The following is a 22,389-nucleotide window of genomic DNA, read 5'->3' as shown; positions in this document are numbered from 1 at the left end:
AGTTCATTGCCTGTCTCTAACCCCATGAAAAAACAATTTATTGATTTAGATCTGGAAAAAATGTCTCGCTCCCTTCTTGAATTTCTGATGTCAGAAACATTAAACAGCAAAATAACTAGTAATGAGAGTTACAGTAATTGGGTAAAAAACTATGTCTCATAAATAAATCCCAGTGTTAGAAATGAGGGACTGAAGTTTACAACAAGATTCCAGATCATTTCCATCACATATTGTCAGAAAAATTATAATTAAAGGTCACTATCTTTCAGTGGGGCATAAGCCTTTTAAAAATAATTCAAAATATGTGTTCAGAGCAGGGCCGGAGTGGGACCGATTTTCGGCACAGGAGGTTCAGGCCCAAAACCGGCCCACTTTTCCATTGTTTAATTCCAAATAAGCACTTTTTCCAAATTGGATAAATTAAGCAACAGTTCAGCTCTTACTATTATGGTGTACAGTTTTTATTAATACCATGGTTCAACCAATAATGTAAAAGTTAAATAAAAATTCACTTTCATACAATCATACAGATCAAGCTTGAGTTTTGTTATCAATATTAAACATAATATTTGCAAAGTCTATGAATCCCCATGTATTGGGTGATACACAAAAGGCTTTTAATTAAATTTTATATTTTGCTTGTGAATAGGTTGACAACGGTATTAGCCGACTGGGAGGGGAGAACTCCCTCACACATGACATTCAGAGTGTCATGTGTGTTGCTCGTCATTTCAAAATATGTTTTTGTTGCATAATGTGAACCATGCGCATCATACCTCTTGGCCAAATACAAGCCTGCTGCATACGTGTCAAAGCGATTTTTGATAAAAGAGATGATCGTGTTCACAAAATACTCGAAAGACACTAACTTAACCCTAAACTCTGATTACACATGAGATTAAGCGAGTATCTGGCAAATGCGAGCATCTCTTTTATCATAAACCCTTTACACGCGTCTGCAGCAGGCTCGTATTTTGACACCACAAGTGATGCACATAAGTTTACATGACGCGCCAAACACAAATTTTGAAATGATGATCTGCACATATGATGGGCTTCATACATGTTGTGACGAAAAAAATAAGTCACTGGCTGCCACTGAAGTAAAGGAAATCAACGTTACCAAAAAGTTATGGGGTCAATTTGCCATGCAACCCAGAACGCTAGTGTGTGTTCCATACAGAAACTTTTTTCTGTAAAATAAAATACAGTAAGGGAGAGCAGGGTAAGTTGTCACATGGATTATTTGTTACACTGTTCATAACTCCAACACTACACTATCTCAAAAATTAAATAGCTACTTTGTGTGACGACTACTTCTATAATCAAATTCGTTTTCACATGTAATTCGATCGCTCTAATCGGAAGTTAGCACAATTTTCTTATTTTTTTGGCTTAAAATACAACTTTGTTAGGTATGAATGTTAAAAATTATTATTTGCACTAAATAGAGGTGACAATAACGAGTCTTTTGATACTTTAGCTGACGTGCTATGTTGAGCTCTGAGGGTTAAAAGCCGGCTTTAGAACAAAGATAACTGAGGGTTAAGCTCAGTGTGAAAAGCCCTAGGAGTTAACATTTTCAGTTCTGGTTTGAATATAAAAATTAAAATAATCACAATTAAGTTGTGTTCTTCTTTTAAGATAATCAAGTATGACAACTTACCCACCAATGGGGCAAATTGTCACAAGTAAACATTCTATATTCATTAGTTTACAACTCCATAATGAGATAAGATATGGAAATGTAATGAATACAACATATGTGCCCCAGACTTCCTTCTTTTATATGGTACTGTATGAGATTTATACCACTGTGATGTATGGTGCTCAGTAAATGTGTGACAACTTACCCCGCTCTCCCCTACAGTAACTGTACATTGCAATTCCAAACTTGTTTTAAATTTTATGTAATTTATATTCTTGAACCAAAATGGCTACTAAAAGAACAAATAAGTCATTAATCACATACCATATTTTACTTATAAATTGAAACCACGATTCTTCAAACCTTATAAAAAGTTTAAGATTTCCAAAGGAATTGTTTCTCAACTTATTTTAAATTAAACAGTTGTATTCCCACCACAGACTTTAATAATTCACAACGTGTCAATACATTGCACTTCAACAATGACCTTATTATACTTCTAACTGCATAAACATTGGACTTATTAATTCATTTTTTATTTACAGAAGTTCTGAGTGCGGAAACAAAACAAATATACTGTTAAAGTTATCACCTGTCAACACAGTGCAGAAGGACTTTCTCTTTATCTGTCTCTATCTCTCTTCCTCAACAGATGGAGCGTAAGTATGTCTGCTTCCACATTTATCCAGCATGTAAGAGAGGACACTGTGCCAAACCCCTGCTGGCAAACACTTCACTGCCAAACTCCTTCTCTCACATTTGTTCGCTCTTTTGCAACCTATTGATTTCTTACTATCATTTGTTCACGCTCTTCCTTCCATCACTCAAAATACTTTGTGTTGTTCACTTAATATGTCATAATTGCATAATTATAACATCCACACATCAAATGTGCCACAGCACCAAGAACAACAGTGATGACATGAAGAAACATACAGTGTGATTGAACAAACATCTCAGCTTTTCGAAAACCAGTAATTTTTAGTCTAAGAGCTTTGAATTTTCTCTGTGTTCGAGGTGAAACATGATTGTCTCAGTGGAATTAATTGAAAGATGAATAAATTAAATAAAATAAATTTTATTAGGGTTTTAGCAAAACTCAGCTTAGACTAGAGCGATTTCCATTGATGAACAAAACGTGTTTTATTTCGCAACTTTAGTGTACAAATCAATTAAATTTACTTTTAATAATTTATTCCCATGTGGGTGGCTTTCAATATACACCCGAGGGCAATAATCCAGTTTGCAGGACATTTAGTTTCACGTGTTAGTTTAAATTCCCTCTAATTGAAAAAAAAATATAATAGGCTAATTGTGTAACAAAAAAAAAACGTGATGGAATTTAAATACGCGGATCAAAATGAAATGCGCAATTTTCAGTCCTCGCAATGAGATCAACTGTTCCGCCGGCTATGAAATGATAATTGACATACATTCCTGCTTATGCATAATTGCATTAAACAGCCTTGCCTCTCTGCGCTGTCAGTAGAGTTGGAGGGCAGAGCGCACTCGTCCAGTGATTTGGTGCCAGTGCAGTTTTCATGCGCTCACAGAGTTACACAGAGACGCAGGACCACACGAATAACAGACGAGTTTATTTCTGAAAATAACCGAACCGTTCTTTAATGAATGGATTGACTGTTTGTTAGGTTTATAACGCGAGCGGTGAGTAAAATATTGGCGTTTCGTTGCACTGATTTTGCGCAACTGCTTCCCTCATCTTGCGCCAGATTTGTCGGGGAACAGAAGATGCTCGACGTGCTCTGCTTCCGTGACATGATTTGGATTGCACCTTGCTTTTTTGGGGAGAAACAGCACTGAACGCAGTACGACGTTTCTGGACAACTTTGGTGCCAGTGGACACGGGCAGTCGCTGAAGTCTTGTTTTGCTGTCGGACTGATGGCTCTGAGCAGGATGGACATCATCGGGCTCTACTTGCTCCAGCTGGCAGTTTTTGGTGAGTTTTCTTTGTGATTAATTCCTCTGGTTTGTGTTGAACGAAGGATGCGCGCAGTCGCAGCTGTTGCGGATGTGAAGAGAATATTGAAAATCATTACTGCGTTTTAACTTCTACTTGTTTTTTATATTATTGCTATTTTTCTCCCTGATTTGTGTAAAGCGTCTGCTAAATTAATAAATATAAGAATTTTATCATGAGTTGTCCCATACAAAAGTTGCTGTTTATAATCCGTGAGGGCATTCTTCCGTCTTTGCTTTACGGTATATTCTCGGTGCCTTTTTTATTTTTGCAGGGCAAGTTTATTGGACAACCCGTTAGTGTGATTACGTTTGTGTGTTGAAAATACCTGACTTGAGTTTTGAATATGCTCGCGCGCACATTATCATAAAGCAGGGAGCTGATAGACAGCCGTCTAACCGCGCGCTTCAAGTACGCGAGTGTGGCGTCTCAGGTAGAGCAGATGATGCATCCTACTGCAGATATGCAAATATAAATTTTTAGGAAACTAGAAGAGACAACTTAGCGAGAATGAGAGTAATAAGCTGAGGGTTTTCTTTTAAAAACCTTTTCAAAGAATACCCTCTACATCTGGACCCTGTTTAATTCGATTAACTGATTTCACTGAAATGCATTGACGGTTTTTCATAACAGTCTCAGTGTATTAACAAAGCTCTACACTCTTGAAAGCTAGTGTTCCTAAAATGTACTTTGTTAGACTGTGGTTCCTTAAGGAACTATTAACATTCACAGAACCTTTCTGTGGCACAAATAGACTTTTTATTGAAGAAATGGTTCTTGAGATTGAAATAAATGGTTCTTCTATGAACATTTGACGTAAAGGTTCTTCTTAATGGATTCAGAAATGTTATTCTGTTGCATCGCTGTGAAGAACCTTTTCAGCACCCTTATTTTAAGATTGTGGGTGTGAGAATAAACTACCCTACAAGCCATCATGAAGGCAAGAGGCCACAGCAGGTTCATAATGGGAAGTTGAGAAAAAGCATAAAGAGAAAGCCACAAGCAGTTCGGGATTAAAGACAGCTGCAGAGTAAATCCAGAATAGCCATTCAATCAAGAACAGATCTTGCAGATACCTGAAAATAAGACCATTCCTCATGGAAAAGCTTCCCTGCGGCATCCCAGACTACAGTGATATGTAATAACAGTTCAAACTAACAGGTATAATGCTGCACCATCAGTATAACATGCATACAGCCTTTCTGTCTTTCTTTATCGTTCTCTAATTTCAAAGCACTTCAATTACATTATTGTTTTGTATGCAGTATTTATAGAGCAAGGTTATAAAACAGAAAATGTGTCGATAAAATAACATAATTAAATAAAAAATCAGCAAGATATTAATGAACATTGAGAATATAGTGTTACAGATGGCAGACAGGCAGCTTATGAATATGGTGAAGCAGTGGTTGCGTTGTGATGGTGTGCAGTTTTAAATAGTTGCTGACCATAAATGCTGCAACCGATCCATGAGTGACCTTCATTTGATCTTTCTCTGACACAGTTTGAAAAATGTAAAGGTTATTTCTGTTTTATATAAGTATTATCACTATAACTTATTACAGTGAAGGGGAAAATCTCTAAACCTAACTGATGTCAAGCACAGACACTTTTTCTTTCGTATTTGTCTGTTTGCCTTTCTTAGAATATGGTTTGTGAGCCAAGGAAGTGTCTCCGTAAACCATGTTTATGTTGTAATACCAATGTAATACCCATGTTGTTACATACATTTGTAGTCTTAAACCTATTCAAACCTGCACACGTGGATACATACATCATTACGGAGGCTTTCCATTAACTATTGTTTTTGTAATGATGTAATGATCATTTTAATTTAAGGTTCCCTAAACCTAAATGTCATACAAACCTTTAATCACTTTTACATTTGCACTTTACATTGATTGCTATGTTTGTGAAGGTGTTTGAATTGTGAGGACATTTGGGTTTTGATCAATTGCAACATCATGGCCTGGTTTACACCTGGTATTAAAATGCGTTTTGGTTGATCGGCTCATGAGTGGACAAGAGCGGCTCGATCTCTTTTTCTTCACTTTCAACCACTTTTGTCTATGGGTGAGTCGTTAAAGCAACACCAAAGACTTTTTTTACCTTAAAATAATGTTTTCAAAACAGTTTCAGACGTTCATCCACTCGAAACAGGGTGAACGGCACATTCACATTCGCTTTGCAGCCCTCTATTGGCCAAAACCACACTAAAGAAGTTTCCAACCGTCGGGTCGCGGCCCTGTAGTTCGAGTGAAAACTACAAAACTTGCTTTACGGTAGACCTACAATCCAATCAGAGACAGCTTTGCTGCAGTAGGCTAAATTATTTACGACAGTGGTAATGGACAATTCCGCTTCTAACCTGTAGGGGGAGCAAAGAGCAAAAACTCTTTAGTGTAGCTTTAAATCACAAGCAAGAGAAATGCTGAGATTAAAGAGCACCAATTATCCGATTCACGATTTTACATTTCCTTTGGTGTGTAAGCATGTATTAGTACATGTTAAAGTAAACGATGACGCAAGTTATCGTCGCCAACGTAAATCTCTTTTCTTGGACTACAACAAACTCACAGATTGTAGGCAACAGTTTACTTCATGTGATTGGTGACCGTCATCATCATAATTCCTCTCGCTTTGGAATTAGCCTGTAAATTAACTCCTATTAGCACCACATTGTGAGTGAATCTTTCAAACATCTTAAGGAGCATCACATTTCCAGCTGACGTCAGAGGTATTCAAGCCAATCACAATGTACAATTTTTACTGATCGTGTTTAAGTCATTACATGGTATGGCCCCTTTGTATATATCTGAACTTTTAATTGAACGCAGTGAAAAAAGATCTCTCCGGTCATCAAACCAGAGACTACTGGTTACACCAAAGACGAGGCTGAAGTCTAGGGGCGATCGTGCGTTTTCATCTATCGCCCCAAGACTTTGGAATGAGTTGCCCTCATCTATCCGATTAGCTCCCTCTGTGTTCACTTTTAAGTCAAGATTAAAAACCTATCTGTTTGATAAAGCTTTTATTTCTGGTTGAAGGACTGTGTTTTACCATGATTTAACTTATAGTTTTATTTTATTTTAAATTATTTTTAAATATTGATTATGGTTCTTTTTAGTTTTTAAATATGGACTTTAAACTTTTATTTTTAAGCTTACTGTGCAAATGTGCTGTATGTTTCTATGTAAAGCACATTGGTCAACCATGTGTTGTGAAAATGGTGCTATACAAATAAAATTGACATTGACATTGACATACAGATTAGCTGGCCAATCAGGGACATGCCGCTTTTCAAATCTATGAGTTTTGTACCAAATCAGCGCATTTCAGGAAGAGAATGAAATCTGGAGCTACAAAAATGTACGGTATGTGGAAAATAATGTGATTTTAACCATAAACCACTGGAACAGATACCAAATTCACATAATAGCATTGTTTTTAGCAATGAAATATGTGCTCTTTAAACTGACGCACACACATTTTTTTAAGAGAGTGCAGCTGCTTGTGTTGTTAGTAAGTAGGTGCACAATGTTTTGTACATGTATATGTAAGAGCTTAGATATTTTAAGGCAATTAATAAAATAATTAAATAGGGATGCACCGAAATGAAAATTCTTGGCCGAAACCGAAAACCGAAAATGAGGAAACCAAGGCCGAAAAACCGAAACACCGAAATAAATTATTATGCCAATTATTAGTACAAATGCATTTATGGCTATCACTGTGTACTAACTTTACTAGGGGTGTGTGACAGATCACAAAACTCACAGTTCAGATCACATTACAGTTTTTGAGGCACGGATCGGATTATTTTTCAGATCAGCAAAAATGGGTAGGGAAAATCTAATAACAAATAAAGAAATTACAAACATTTATAAAAAAGAACAAAGCTGCACATTAATAAGGGCTAACATTAGCATTAGGTACAGAAATCAAATTAAATGAGTCATAACACTGTCTTTATTGTATAAATTAAATATATTATTATTTTTAGAGCTATTTGTCTCTTTGTTAGACTTCAGTAGGTTATTTGAGGTTACTGTAAGCAGAGACTGGTTTATGACGTTAATCTATACATACACTTAAGACATAAACAAATGTTTTTATTAGAAAAAGATAGTGCGTGTGTGCACTATTGAGGGCACTTAAACGCGCGCGCACACAGAGAACGAAGGCGAATCCCAAACAGCGCAGCATAAAAACGTTACGTTGTTTTTCATTGCTTTATTCGGCACATGTATGTTAATGGACTATACAGTATGAGACACATTTGCGCGACTCTCTCTAAAGTTTACACATCAAGAGTTCTGATCTTTGAAGGGCGTACTCACTGTGATGATCACGTCTGGACCGGACACAACCGCATGTGCCTCTGTGCGTACTTTAGCGCCTTTTTGCGGTTAAATACATCCACGCCGCATACATGTTGCTTCAGACAAGCACGTGCAAGTCGCGGTTTCTGTTTGCGTCATCACAACATTTCGGCCGTATTGTTTCGGTGATAAAAGTCTTTCGATTTTTTCGGAATTTCCGGTGGCCGAATATTCGGTGCATCCCTATAATTAAAATAAAATTGCACAACTTTCACACACTCGCAAAATAAAACAACAATCCAAGAGGAAGAGAGCAGCCGCTTTGGTTTTTATCATTGATAGCCTAAAGACCGCACTAACCACTGTGGTTCGCTGTAGAAGTCAGGACCGATAGAAAAACATTGTGCTCGTACATCATACATTAGATCAGAAGGTGGTCTTGTGTGGCTGTTCAAACACATTCAACCACGTGAGCATCTACACCACAAAAGCAGTCCAGTCGAATTGGTTTTTAACTATTGTTTTTTCTGTTCTATCACACTCACGCACTTGACACGCTTCAGCGTTTTTATTCTTAGCACTTTTTGAAAGTCAACATGTGTTCATTTTTGCCACTTTTAGAAAAAACAGCAACACTCGCTTCAGCAAATATTTTGGGTCAGTGTATTATGTGTCCTCTGCTGCAGGGGAGATACAAGCTCATCATGTGAGCGATGATTGCTTTGTGTCCTTCTGTGTCGCACTCCTCTTTGACAGCCCTCACGGAGCCGGGCTGAAGGGAAACTTTAATGAGCTTGTAAACTATTGGGTTGCACTATAATCATTTCATATATCCAGTTATAAAACACAGTGTGCTATTATGTGTAATCTTTTTTAATTAGCATAGACATTGCAATATAAACACTATCTATTTACAAAGGGAAATAAATGTGATTAAACAAATATGACCCTGTGAAATCCAGGCTTTAGTCAAAGAATCTAATTATGAAATTAGGAGCATAAAAATTTGATTTCACATTGATTTAAATTTTTGACATGACCTTACACAGTCAATATTAAAGATATAATGGTTATATTTTCACAGAATGATCTTTATTTATGCGTGATGATTTAACAAAACTACAAAAGCTTATTGCATTTCTCCCTAAATTCTTGTACATTCACTGAGACATTTATGGTAGTTATGAGTCTTTCTCATGGTGTTTATGCCGGTAATAATGATGTAATTACCAACAGTTGACAAAAGTGTAAGATTCAAGTGTGCAATGCTAATGAATTCCAGCGTTTTCAGACTAATGCTCATTTAGCCCTTTAAGCTCTTTGGGGATTGAATGAATTTGTTAGCCACACATTTAGTAACCTTGAATTGTGGCAGATTTCATTATGCAGTGCAGATTGCAGCACACAGGGATATAAATATACTCTGGCACGACTGCTGTTTCTCAGTAGCTTTAATGCTAATTCCCCATCCCATTGGCCCGTCCAGGTTAACTGCCTTCACACTCTTAATTATCCTCTGCATACATCTCTTAGTCTATTTCATTCAACATGACTTTTGGGGTGACTTTTTAATTAGGTGGCCCAAAGCTGTGCGTATTGACCGGGATTGAGTAGAGGATAACTAGGAGAGATAGACCAGGGGTTCTCAAACCATTTCATTCTAAGAATCGCCTAGGCAGGTATAATCTATCTCAGGATCCAAATATTTTAAAATTGACTGAGTAAGGCCATGTCAGAGCTTGAAATCAATGTGAAATTAAACTTTGATGGTCTTAATCTTATATTTAGATTATGAGCCTTTAACATGGAGTTTACAGAGAGGGTCACAAATACACATTCTCTTTAAGGGGCCAATCATACCAAACGTGTTTTAAACACTTGGAAACGCAAGGTGCGCAACACTGCCTTTTTTGGTCACTTTAAAAAATAGCAGTGCAGTGCGGCTTTTTATATTGCTAGGCAACCGCCGAGTCAGCTGTCTCAATCTAATATTGAATCGTGAGCGCTCTTTTGCTGTTAACTGTCATATTAGCATAATGCTCACTGCCCATAGAAAATCATCCAAAAAGGCGTCTGCAACTGCCATAAACGTGTTTGCTGTGATCGGCCCCTAAGGAGCCATTTACATGACAATGATTTCACTTGTTTTATGCAGTTTGGCTGTTCTTTACATGACAATGGCATTTTGGGGTCCTAAAAAAGTTAACTTTTGAAAAAAGGTTTTAGTCCAAGTTTTTAATAATAATGCCTTGTCATCTCTGTGTAAACTAATAAATAATAATTATGATGAGCAGATGTATTACTTCAGTCTACAGGCATATGCAAGTATAACCAAAACAACAATGACAGCCTACTGGAATGTTTGTGCTGCTCAATATCAAATATTATCAATTATCAAATATTAATTGTATTTATTTTGCCCCTTTATAAATTTAGCCCCTTCATAGTCCAGAGTCACTTGTACTAATACACCTACCTTATTGTCCATCTAAACAAAAGTGATCGGGGCTGTTTACACTTGGTATTAAGATTTTCGTTGATTGGATCACAAGTGGACGAGAGAGACACATCACGTTTACATCTGGTATTTAAATCCGTCTCTTTTGTCCACTTTTGACCGCTTCTGTCCTGAATACTTTGAGGGGGTGGTCCGTCGAGATGGTGGGTGAGTCTCTCCGCTGTCATTTAAACGCCAGCAGGAATAATGATAAGTTTATATGGACGGAAACTAAAATTATGTTGGAGTTCGCTGCTTGTGTTGTAAGTAAACATGCTGCACAGTGTTTTGTACATATATATGTTAGAGCTTTCTCTGAATTTTCAGCAGTAGTGAAAAATTAACTTTATGTTGCACGCTTGCAAAATGAAACTGCGGAGATCAGCCACTTTAGTTTTATCAATGAAAGGCAAAAAATAGCGCTGTACACCGTGTGTTCGCGCCAGAAGTCAGAAAAGATGCAAAACATTTTGTTTAGTACATAGGATTAGATAAATGGTCGGAGAGAAGGTGGTCGCGTGTGGCTGTTCGAACACATTCAACCACATGTGCATTTACACTACAAAAGCAATCCGATCGAAAAGGTTTTTAACTACCTCTGAATGTGGTTGAAAGTGGACGAGTTCAAAACGTTTTGAACACCGCTTACACAAACCCAGTCTCACCACATGGCGTCAATATTTGACGACACTTGACCATGCGTCAATATGTTGACGCGGAGGGTATACCTTTCGCGTCATTTTTTGACGAACTGGGGACTTCAATACTATTAAGTCCGTTGCATTCTCTTTCCTATTTTCTTACCATTTTCGTGCCGGTTTAGGGTTAGATTTACATGATGACATCCCTACCCAGACCTAACTCTAACCCCAACGCCAGGTGACAACTGTTTAATTTCGCGTACTTAACTCTAACCCCAACGCCAGGTGACAACTGTTTAATTTCGCGTACACTGTTTAATTTTGCGTAATCTAACCCTAAACCGACGCGAAAATGGTAAGAAAATAGGAAAGAGAATGCAACGGACGTAATAGTATTGAAGTCCCCAGTTCGTCAAAAAATGACGCGAAAGGTATACCCTCCGCATCAACATATTGACGCATCGTCAAGTGTCGTCAAATATTGACGCCATGAGGTGAGACTGTGTTACTTACACCTGGCATTAACGTCGTCCACTTGTGACCCGATCGACAAAAACACATGTTGATGCCAAGTGTAAACAGCCTCGTCGATGCTTTCATTTCTTTACAAAGTAACATCACCATCTATTGGCCTGCATACGTTATACACCTGATTTTGTCATCTTTGCAGATTTGTGTAAACACAGATCTTTTTTAACAGTGTTGTCGTCTGTGAAATTTTTTCTAAACGCAAAAGAAAAACTTTTTAGTTTTTCACTAAATTGTTGTAATGTAAACATAGCCGAAGTGGAATGTAGTTTTCCTTGTCATTGTACAAATTAAATACCATTTTAAATGTGTAATGCATTTTTAGCAGCATCTAGTGGTAAGATTGCGAATTGCAACCAACCTTAATTTTGAAACGCAATGAGAAGCTACGGTCACAGCACAAACATGTTATCGTCTGAGACAACATAGGAATAAAATGCACTCTGTAGAACAGTTTGTCCCTTTAGGGCTACTGTAGAAACATGACAGCAACTTTCATGTAAGGAGACCCGTAGTGTATGTAGGTAAAAACGGCTCATTATAAGGTAATAAAAACAATACAGTTCATTATGTAAGGTCTTTATACACAGTCCAGTCACACGAAATTAGGTATAGTCACATAATTTTTTTATTCTTTTTCGTGATACTGTCACGAATTTTTGCGTTTTCTCGTGATCGTATCACGAATTTCTGTTTATGTGTCATTGTCACGTATTGGTTACTCAACTGTTTTGTCCTAATTTCTTACCATTTCGCTTCGGTTTGTCAGCTTGTAGCTAGTCATGAGCTGCACTAAACAGTACAAAATGACTTTGTGAGACTACCTTATCTCACTGTGTGACCCACAGTTTTAAAACATTGATAGATGACAAAAAGATGTACCTGCATTTGGATGTGACTCGATTAAGGGTTGTCAAGTGTTGCAACACTTTTACGGTAGTGACATAAAATAAAATTAAACATTATTCATATTATTTTGCCTTAAAACTGATCTGATGAGTTGTGTCTGAAACCATTGCACATAGTCAATAAGCACATACTGTACATGTGACCAGGAATTGAATATTTTTTACTTTATAGTGATTTTTCTTAAATTTATTGACTTAACAAATTAACCTAACAAAACCTTTACAACTTCTACTCGCCTAGTCTGGAAGACATCATACCCTATATTTCGCATTCATCAATGTTTCCTGAGTTTTCTTACATTTAAATAATGTAAGTTGTATCATTCCTGGCCGCTAGCAGATGCATGAATATCCTGCAGTGTAAACAAAACAGTGTAGCAAAACCCTAACCTTGTTACTCTTGCACAATACACAGGGTATCATAACTAGCACAATGTGTGCATGTCTGTATGTCCAACGTGTGGTCAGATATAAAACCTGCTTCCTCTGTCTAATCCCAGCGAGAGTCAGTCAAGCATTCATCTGGCATAAGTCGCAGCATCAATTCTGGCATATCATCTGTGAAAAGATATGAAGAGACCTTTTTTGGGTTACGATAAAGGAAAGCACCACGCATACACACATACACACACACACACAACGTTGAGCAGGCAGTGAGGATTGAAGCGCAGGAAGAGTTGACAGCACTGCTCATTATGTTAACGTCCCGTCATTCTGACGACTTTTGTAAAGGCACTATTAAATTGCCAGGACAATTACTGCCGCCTCAGTAAAGGAATGTGGCATTTTTGCGACTCTGTGTGGCATACAGACAGGAAATTTCTGGAAAGGCCAGAGAGTCTGGTGTGATTTCATCTCGACAGGTGCTGAGGCGCGCCAACACCTTGATGCTCACATAGGTTTCTTGTTAGCGATGCGGAGGTGGGCGCAAATTGGTGGGAAATTGGGGCTGAGCCGCGGTCACGTGAATACAAATGAACGGGGTTAAGTTGCGAATCTGAGTCTGTGCACGTGTCACAACCACAAGAATACAAATCAACAGTGTGGTGGCTCGTGCTGTTTGCCGAGTGTCTTTGAACTGAAACAGTGCGACATCTTTTGTTCGGTATACTTAAGTCTTTCAACCCCTTCTAACTGCAAGACACTTTTGTTCCTGAAGAACAAAACACCAAAGCTCTAAGACTGTGTGAACCCGTGTGCCTTTGGTTTGTTTGTGAAAAATGCTCTATACTGTATGTGTGTTTGTGTGTGTCTATCCACGTGTGTTTGTAAGTGTGGAGGTGGCTGGGTGGGTACACATTGTTGATTTATGATTCTTGTGCACAGAGGTGGAGAAGTAACTGTGTACATGATATGAGATGGAGGTACACACCACCTTCAAACCATTTTGTTTCCTTAAACTCCCTGGGGTCCATAAAAGCATTGACATTCGCATATTCCCTTAACAGCGAGAAAACTTAAAATACTGTCATTAATGGTGGCACAGACAAGGCATTCTTCAAAACTGGAAAATAGATTTATTTTAATAATAAAAAAGACAAACAGTCTCTGATGTTCATAAGCAACTGAGGAAAGCACAAATGTCAGAAATGTCAGCACAAATGTGAGAAAAGCACAAATACCCAAAGCCCTGATGTTTTTTCAGACCCCAGCATTTTAAATGATTTCCTAGAGATTACTTATAACTTAGGGCTGAGTCATATATAGAGCTTTGTTACTATATCAGTATTTTTTCCCAACTGGATATGGGATGAGACAGTACCGTCTACGTTGGTAGGGCCTGATATGACCCTCCGTCTTTGCAACAAAAGCTTTGCCAGAAATGTACAATGAGCTTTCCAACCAGTTTGTATGTTGCGCAGATGTATATTTTGAAATATAGAGGAAAACCCCGTCTTTGATCTTTATTTTCATCATACGCTATTTTAGGTGATTCTCACATCTCACACAAGGCTTTGATTTGCATGTAAACATTTATTGCACTTTATAGAAAATTAGAGTTGGTGATTGTATCGCTATTCATCACAAAAGTACAAAGATATGAATTTTGCTCCGTATCGCCCAGCCCTAAGAACATGCATAAGATCCACAAGATAAAAGCCATATTAGCTATTGTACAACCTTACAACATACACAAAGCCCTCTAAACAATAAAACAGATCATTCTTAGACAGGTTAAGACATACAAAGAAAAATAATGAAATATTATTTAATAATGCTAAATAGTACTAAAAGCTTGTAATCATGGGGGAACCTTTTTTTAGCACTAAATAGCACCTCTGTGGAACTATAAGTAATGCAAAAGCATGACTAAAGCACCACTTATGGTTCAACATAACACAATATGGTTCGTGCTACACACATAGGTGATGTTTAGCACAAAAATTATTGCAAGCCAGTGAACCGCTTTTAGCACAATGTTTTTGAGTGTAAGACCACATACAAATAACTTTCTTACAGCAAAATATATCTCAAAGTGATGCATATTTGCAGAAAGTAGAGATTCTAAGCTTTCAAACAGTATCTCATATGTGGTACTGGGTCCATGACAGACCATTACAAATTAAAGGAATATTTTATATTAAGTCAAAATAAGATAATTCTGGACCCGGTACAGGGTCCCAGTGTTAAAGAAGTTAGACCTTTCCTAAATGAGCACTACGCTGGTCCTAGTGCAAGCTCTTGTCCTGTCCAGGCTGGACTACTGCAATGTGCTACTGTCTGGACTTCCAGCCAGCACAACCAAACCCCTACAGATGATTCAGAACGCAGCGGCAAGAGTGGTCTTCAATGAGCCAAAGAGGGCGCATGTCACTCCTCTCTTTGTCAAGTTATACTGGCTTCCTAGCAGCTCGCATCAAATTTAAAGCTCTGCTCCTGGCCTTTAAAACCACCGCTGGGTCAGCCCCCTTACCTTCGCTTGCTTATACAGCCTTATGTATCCTCTCGATCCCTGTACTCTGTCACAGAGTGACGGCTTGTGGTGCCATCAAAAAGGGAAAAAAACATTAGCGCGTACCTTCTCAGGAGCTGTTCCACAACTGTGGAATGATCTGCCGGTCGTGATACGAACTGCTGACTCTGTAGCTGTATTTAAAGTGGCACTTTGTAGTTTTTCAGCCTTCATAATATATTTCAAGACCCTTGTACATTGACTTAAAATAGGTTGAATGACATGTCTACCATAGCCTGACGGGGTCTGTATCTCTTTAACTCGTACTTTTAAACTTGGAGTTTCGGGGAGTAACCAGAGCACAAAAAGAACTACAAAAATCTGCTTTACGGCATACGTCACCTCCTCCACTTTTTCAAATTCGGACGTGAGAGTGCAACTATTTATTTTCCTGATGTTTTTTTCATGGTGGAGCAGCAAGTAAGAAAAAGAAACCCAAGGTTTTGTCGGAAGAGACCAAAAAGGGAAAAACGAGATTGTGACAGAATAAAAAGAAGGACGAGGATCAATTATATTGGGCCAGCGTTCGCATGCTGGCGTGAACTAAAGAAGGAGGAAGAGGTTCCTGACCGATGCTGATTTGGCCATCATGCTTTTGGACTAGTAAGTAATGTTATATTGCTTGCATATATTAAGTCCTGTCTGGTGCCTGAACACTATTTTTTTCCGTGAATTTTTCTTGGAGGCTACTTGGAGAGTGTAGAGTGTGATTTATGTCGTGTGACTCTGTGGCTCTGTTGTAGCGTCACGGACCTACGACCCAGATGATCCGAGTTCGATTTGCATTTAAGGCAATTTCTTTATATAAACTTTTACCAAGCGACCACCGTTACAACTGGCTTATAAACGTGAGCTACGCGATCTTTTGGCGTTTGAAAAAAATAAAACCCATGAAATTATATTCATATGACAAGCTGGAAAGGCACACTTTGTGACCTAAAGAGTTGTCTTCTTTTCCTTTGCGACAGTGCTGCGGTGCTTGTGGCCTCTAGGGGCACTAGACGTGAAAATACATGTCTAGCACCCCCTAGCGGCCAATAAAGTTCCGCAGTGTGCCTTTTAGAATCGGCTAAAAACCCATCTCTTCCGCCATTACCTCACTTCCTAATATAGGACTTACTATCTTTCTCTATTTTTCCTTTTTCTTTCATAAAATTTGTACTAACCAACCCTTGGCTGTGTATACTGTGTTGGACTTGATGAGACTATTTCCAGTGCACTTATTGCTGTTCTTGTGTTAATAATTGCTTCTATTGTTTACCTCATTTGTAAATCGCTTTGGACAAAAGCGTCTGTTAAATGACTAAATGTAAATGGTTATAAATGTAAGTTATTTCAATGCATATTATTTTGGAGTTTTATTAAGAAAGTATGATTATTTCAGCTTATACCAACAGCATAATAAATCCCGACAATTCCCAACTCTGACGTGAAGGATAGAACTAACTTTATTGAACCATGATCCGCGCATTGCTAGTTTCATACAGTTTTTCTGCCTTTTTTCTCTGCATGTTCATTTGTAAGTTGATGAAAAGGACTACGAGGTCAAACCAGGGTAACGAGTGGCAGATTCTGTGGGCAGCTCAGCAATACACATTGTGTTGATTGTTCCCTAATAAGCGGTTCACCAAAATGCACTGAGCTGATTGGCCTATAATTAGCAGACTGACAAAATGCACCTTCCTGATTGGCCCATAATGAGGAAAAAAATATGGCGGAGGCTGATAAACTGCTCATTAACAGTGCAGGTGTCTGTTTAACGAGTGAGCACAGTAATGTTGGTGAGCTTTGGCGGTTTTTAAGTTTGACAAGTGGGCAAGCAAGCTATCAATAACTTATTTTGTATGATTACAATAGGCTCTTGTTAAAAAAAACAGTTTACTAAAGACTCTTGAAGGTTTAAACACACACTTTAGCTTCAGAATTCACTTCACAAAGGACTTTAAAAAACATCAATCAACTGTTGCTTTATCTACGGTTGCTTACAACAGAAAGGGCAACATTTGACAAAGTGCACACTGCCATAGAAAAAGCAGAGAGCGATAAGAGAGGGAGTTAACATTTAAAGGGGGGTTATGTTTTTGTATCATTTATCACAGGCTGCTGTTTGCTACTGTACCTTTATGACTTGAATGTGAACTGATATGCAATAAAGCAAGAGAAACTTCATATAAAAACTGTGTCACAAGTCAGTGGGATGTCCGTCCTCACATGCTAAATAAACATGGGAGTTTGTCTGTTTTGCAATTAAATGATCTAGTTTCATTTATCAGCCCAAGCATGTATACCTGTAGGTCACTATAATAGCACATACCCCTCTCTCTCTCTTGCTCTCTCTCTCTCTCTCTCTCTCTCTCTCTCTCTTACTGTATGCTCTCACACACATACACAGTGGCACGCATACACCCAACTGTTGGTTTGTTTGCAATTACCAGGCAATTCACTCCCCTGATCTCTCTATTTCATTCTCGGCGCGCTGTTCCATTTGACTCAATAAAACTCATTTCTAGCTTGTCTTTGTAGAGGCTACTGTATAGATTGCACATTGCAGGATTGTGGGTAAAGCGAGTTAGTTGCTCTCACTTGGACTTGGCTCTTGTTTTAACTTTTTCTGTTAAGGGCTATAATAAATGGCGTCAATATCGAGAAGGTGAGCTAATCTATATTTAAAATGAGCCCCTTGGCGTACAAAGATACAATTGCGTGGCTGTCTATCACTGAAGGGTACAAAGCAGTTCAATTAAATCTGTGAGGTTATAAGACCTTTTCCTGAAGGTCTCAAACACACACATACTGTACACACACAAAAATAATAAAAACGAAATCATCCAATCAAAGAAAAGCATCAAACTTCACACTAAAAGGGGAAGGGGAGTGTAGCAAACCATTGTGTTGACCAAACAGTCATCAGAGTTAGCAGTTGGTGAGATGGACAGTTATTAAGCGTTATCTATTGATTCCCGTCTCACAGACATGCTCCCAGGATTACCCACTGTCCTCCTTGAGGGATATCAATGTTCATCAGTCAGCATGATGCAGATTGATGTTCCCGCTGACCAAGAGGTCTGGAGAGATAGATGAAGCATCAGGAGTTGGGAGCATCAATACCTTCACATTGTGTGGGCTGCAGTCTTTGATTTGATTTTGAGCCCCGTCCAATCAACAGATGGCTTACAGCAGAGTTGGTGATTTTGGCATACATTCTGGGTAATTTTTGAACCCAGCATTGGGTCAAAAAGGGACAAGCCCAGCTGTTGGGTTAAATTAACCCAGATTTTTATTTATTTATTTGAAACAACCCAGCTTTTTGGGTTAAAACAACCTAGTGGACTGGGCTTTTCCCTTTTTGACCCAACACTGAGTTAAAAATAAGTGTAACGTTTCCAGCGGTTGAAACACAAACTAGATTTTCTATCGATTTTATAAAAAATAAAAGTTTTTTTTGTAAGTAGTTGTGCAGGTGTTGCTGGGTGAATGTCAGGATGGTCTTTATGGTTGCGAGGCCAAACTATTAAAAAATGGTGGGCTTTTTCAACCCATTATTGAGTCAAATATAAAAACTGTCTGGGTAAATTTAAACCAATGACTAGGTTTACCCGTATGGCAAAAAACATATTTTTTCAAATATACTAAAAATATAGATCCTTTTACTGTTTGTACACAATGATGACGTGGCAATGTATGTGCGTGCATATTGGCAATGGGAGTCTGGCAAGAATCAGCAGTGAAGCAACAGAGAAAGTTATTTTAAAAACTTTATCAACTTTTTCAACACAGCTACCACATCCGTGTACTATAGTGGAGTGGATAGAAGACGTTAACAGATGGCCAAATATAAAGGGACCAGATACATACAGTGAGGAAAATAAGTATTTGAACACCCTGCTATTTTGCAAGTTCTCCCACTTAGAAATCATGGGGGTCTGAAATTGTCATCGTAGGTGCATGTCCACTGTGAGAGACATAATCTTAAAAAAATCCAGAAATCACAATGTATGATTTTTTTAACTCTTTATTTGTATGATTCAGCTGCAAATAAGTATTTGAACACCTTCATCAACTAGAATTCTGACCCTAAAAGACCCGTTAGTCTGCCTTTTAAAATGTCCACCTCCACTCCATTTATTATCCTAAATTAGATTAGGTCGTTAGCTGCATAAAGACACCTGTCCACCCCATATAATCAGTAAGAATCCAACTACTAACATGGCCAAGACCAAAGGGCTGTCCAAAGACACTAGAGACAAAATCGTACAACTCTACAAGGCTGGAAAGGGCTACGGGGAAATTGCCAAGCAGCTTGGTGAAAAAAGTCCACTGTTAGAGCAATCATTAGAAAATGGAAGAAGCTAAACATGACTGTTAATCTCCCTTGGACTGGGGCTCCATGCAAGATTTCACCTCGTGGGGTCTCAATGATCCAAAGAAAGGTGTGAAATCAGCCAAAAGCTACACGGGAGGAGCTGGTCAATGACCTGAAAAGAGCTGGGACCACCGTTTCCAAGGTTACTGTTGGTAATACACTAAGACGTCATGGTTTGAAATCATGCATGGCACGGAAGGTTCCCCTGCTTAAACCAGCACATGTCCAGGCCCATCTTAAGTTTGCCAATGACCATTTGGATGATCCAGAAGAGTGATGGGAGAAAGTCATGTGGTCAGATGAGACCAAAATAGAACCTTTTGGTTATAATTCCACTAAACGTGTTTGGGGGAAGAAGAATGATGAGTACCATCCCAAGAACACCATCCCTACTGTGAAGCATGGGGGTGGAAGCATCATGCTTTGGGGGTGTTTTTCTGCACATGGGACAGGGCGACTGCACTGTATTAAAGGACAAGTTCGGTATTTTACACTTAAAGCCCTGTTTTCAGATTGTTTATGATGAAATAGAACGGTTTGACTGAAATGTGGACATATGATGCTGTCCCAAGAATTTTCGGGTGTTTCTTGTATCACCTACCACCTCTACAATGGGTCTATACAGTGGGTGCACTGGAACAATCCTTCCTAAAATGCATTAAACTTTCATGTACAAAGACATGAAACTCACCGAGTGGTCAGGGGTGTTCACTGATATGCCCATACAAAAATCGCTGCAAAAATGCATGCACAGGCTATTTGATCACGTGGGCTGTTAAAGGGTCTATATGTGCTAAAATATATTTTGAAATATGTTTACAAAATTAATTTAAGCTTTAACGTCTACAAAATGTAGTTAAACATATTTTTGGCCAAGCAAATGTATTTTTTTTTTTTGCCGTATGGGAAAAAACATGTTAAAAGAGCCCTATACCAAAGTCTGGTCCTTACCAATAAGAATATGAATACATGGATCTTTTCAATTATTTTTCTTGTTCCACTAAACGGCAACAGTGGCAGCCGATGACTTCTCTTCTGAGTGACGTGAATTCAAGATATGTGTTCGGAGTGTCACGTGTGTTGCTCTTCATGTCAAAATATGTGAACCATGTGCATCATGCGTCTTGTCAAAATACATGTCTGCTGCACACGCCTCGAATAATAAAATTATAATAAAAGAGACCCTCACATTCATGGAATTCTTGTAAGACGCTCACTTGACGCTAAACTCTAAATATACATGAGATTAAGGGAGTATCGGGCAAATGTTAGAGTCTCTTTTATCATAACCCCCTTCAAAGCGTCTGCAGCAGGCTTGTAATCAAAAATCAGTGTTTTAAATAAGTAAATTACCTCAAATTTACCTCTTATTTTAGTGAACCAATCAACATGAATTGTAACTGAGTACGACATCAAATTTCCTGAGCGACGACATAGCAAATTTGAGCAATAACATTTTATTTGGGGTAGCTGGGTTCATCCTTCGATTTAAAAATAAAGATTTTTTAATTTTATTAGATGTCAGTAGCATGAAGACAGAGGGATGAGGTATGTGTTGTAGCTTAATACTCAGGGTCAGGGGTCTGTTCAAATACCCAACAATAAATATGAAAGATCAGAATATTGATGCTTGCCCTAACAAGGACGACTAGAGAGCACCAGCGAAAAGCTTTATTGCTTTTTAATACAGTCACAAGCAATATCAGTTAATAATTTTGTTGGCTTCCCCTTAAGCTCCACCACCTGCTGCAGTTACCAGGTGTTCGGGTGGAGACGAAAACTGTTATTTCATAAGATGCAGCATTTTAGGGCTAATCCACGTTATTTTGTGTTGACCTTTTGCATGCGCTGTCTTCATCTGCACAAATCCTCACACTTTTTACTGTATGCTGGTAGTCTGGGGTGCTCAATGGCATTACCTATATTGTGGTGCAGAGGGGAACAGCGATTTAATCAGATATTCTGTACGCATTCAGCGTCTGCAATCTGACCAACATCAGCTGTGTGTGTTTAACAAGGCTGATCACAGACAGACAACACCTGTTACTGTTGTTCAGTATAGACTGCACAGGAGAGCAAGCTGTATTTTATTGGCTTTCAGTGTTTTGCAGGATTGGGAAAAGCGAAAATGAGAGGAGAGAGAGATATATCGGGGGCAGCCTACAGGTTTACAAACAGTTTACAGCAGCATCAAAGAGAGGCACTTGCAAGCCAAATCTAATGCAGCCAAAACCTACCGGCATGTTTAATATTCAGCATTTTACGAAAAGATGACTCCACTTTGAAAATCCTTAAACCCCTTTGAGTGTTTGTCTTTATATTGTACAACAGAAGAGCGTGTCAGATGCATCAAGTGATTCTTGTATTTTTAAGGCCCCTTGAGGTTTGCTTCAAAATTTACAGCTGGATCATTCTGGAAATTTGGCACAACATTTAACACAATGTAAATGCTTGACACTTTATTACCTGTATGGATGTATCTCCCAGGTTCCTCTTCAATACTAAGTCTTGCTGAAATTTTCATTTTTATATTAAATATTAGGTGGACTT

General features: G+C 38.3%; 1 protein-coding gene across 1 annotated transcript in view; it reads left to right on the top strand.

The window, feature by feature from the left end:
• Positions 1-3,156: 3,156 nt before the first annotated feature.
• Positions 3,157-22,389, top strand: part of gfra4a (GDNF family receptor alpha 4a) — a 126,304-nt gene continuing 107,071 nt past the window's right edge. Inside the window, exon 1 of the mRNA XM_065297102.1 lies at positions 3,157-3,606. Coding sequence (XP_065153174.1) covers positions 3,549-3,606 — 58 coding nt within the window. The 5' untranslated portion in view covers positions 3,157-3,548. The remainder of the gene's footprint in view (positions 3,607-22,389) is intronic.

The sequence above is a fragment of the Paramisgurnus dabryanus genome, chromosome 20 (assembly GCF_030506205.2).
Source record: "Paramisgurnus dabryanus chromosome 20, PD_genome_1.1, whole genome shotgun sequence".
In the NCBI taxonomy this organism is placed as follows: Eukaryota; Metazoa; Chordata; class Actinopteri; order Cypriniformes; family Cobitidae; genus Paramisgurnus; species Paramisgurnus dabryanus.
The sequence above is the reverse complement of the archived record's forward strand: the minus strand, read 5'-3'. Positions and strand labels throughout refer to the sequence as shown.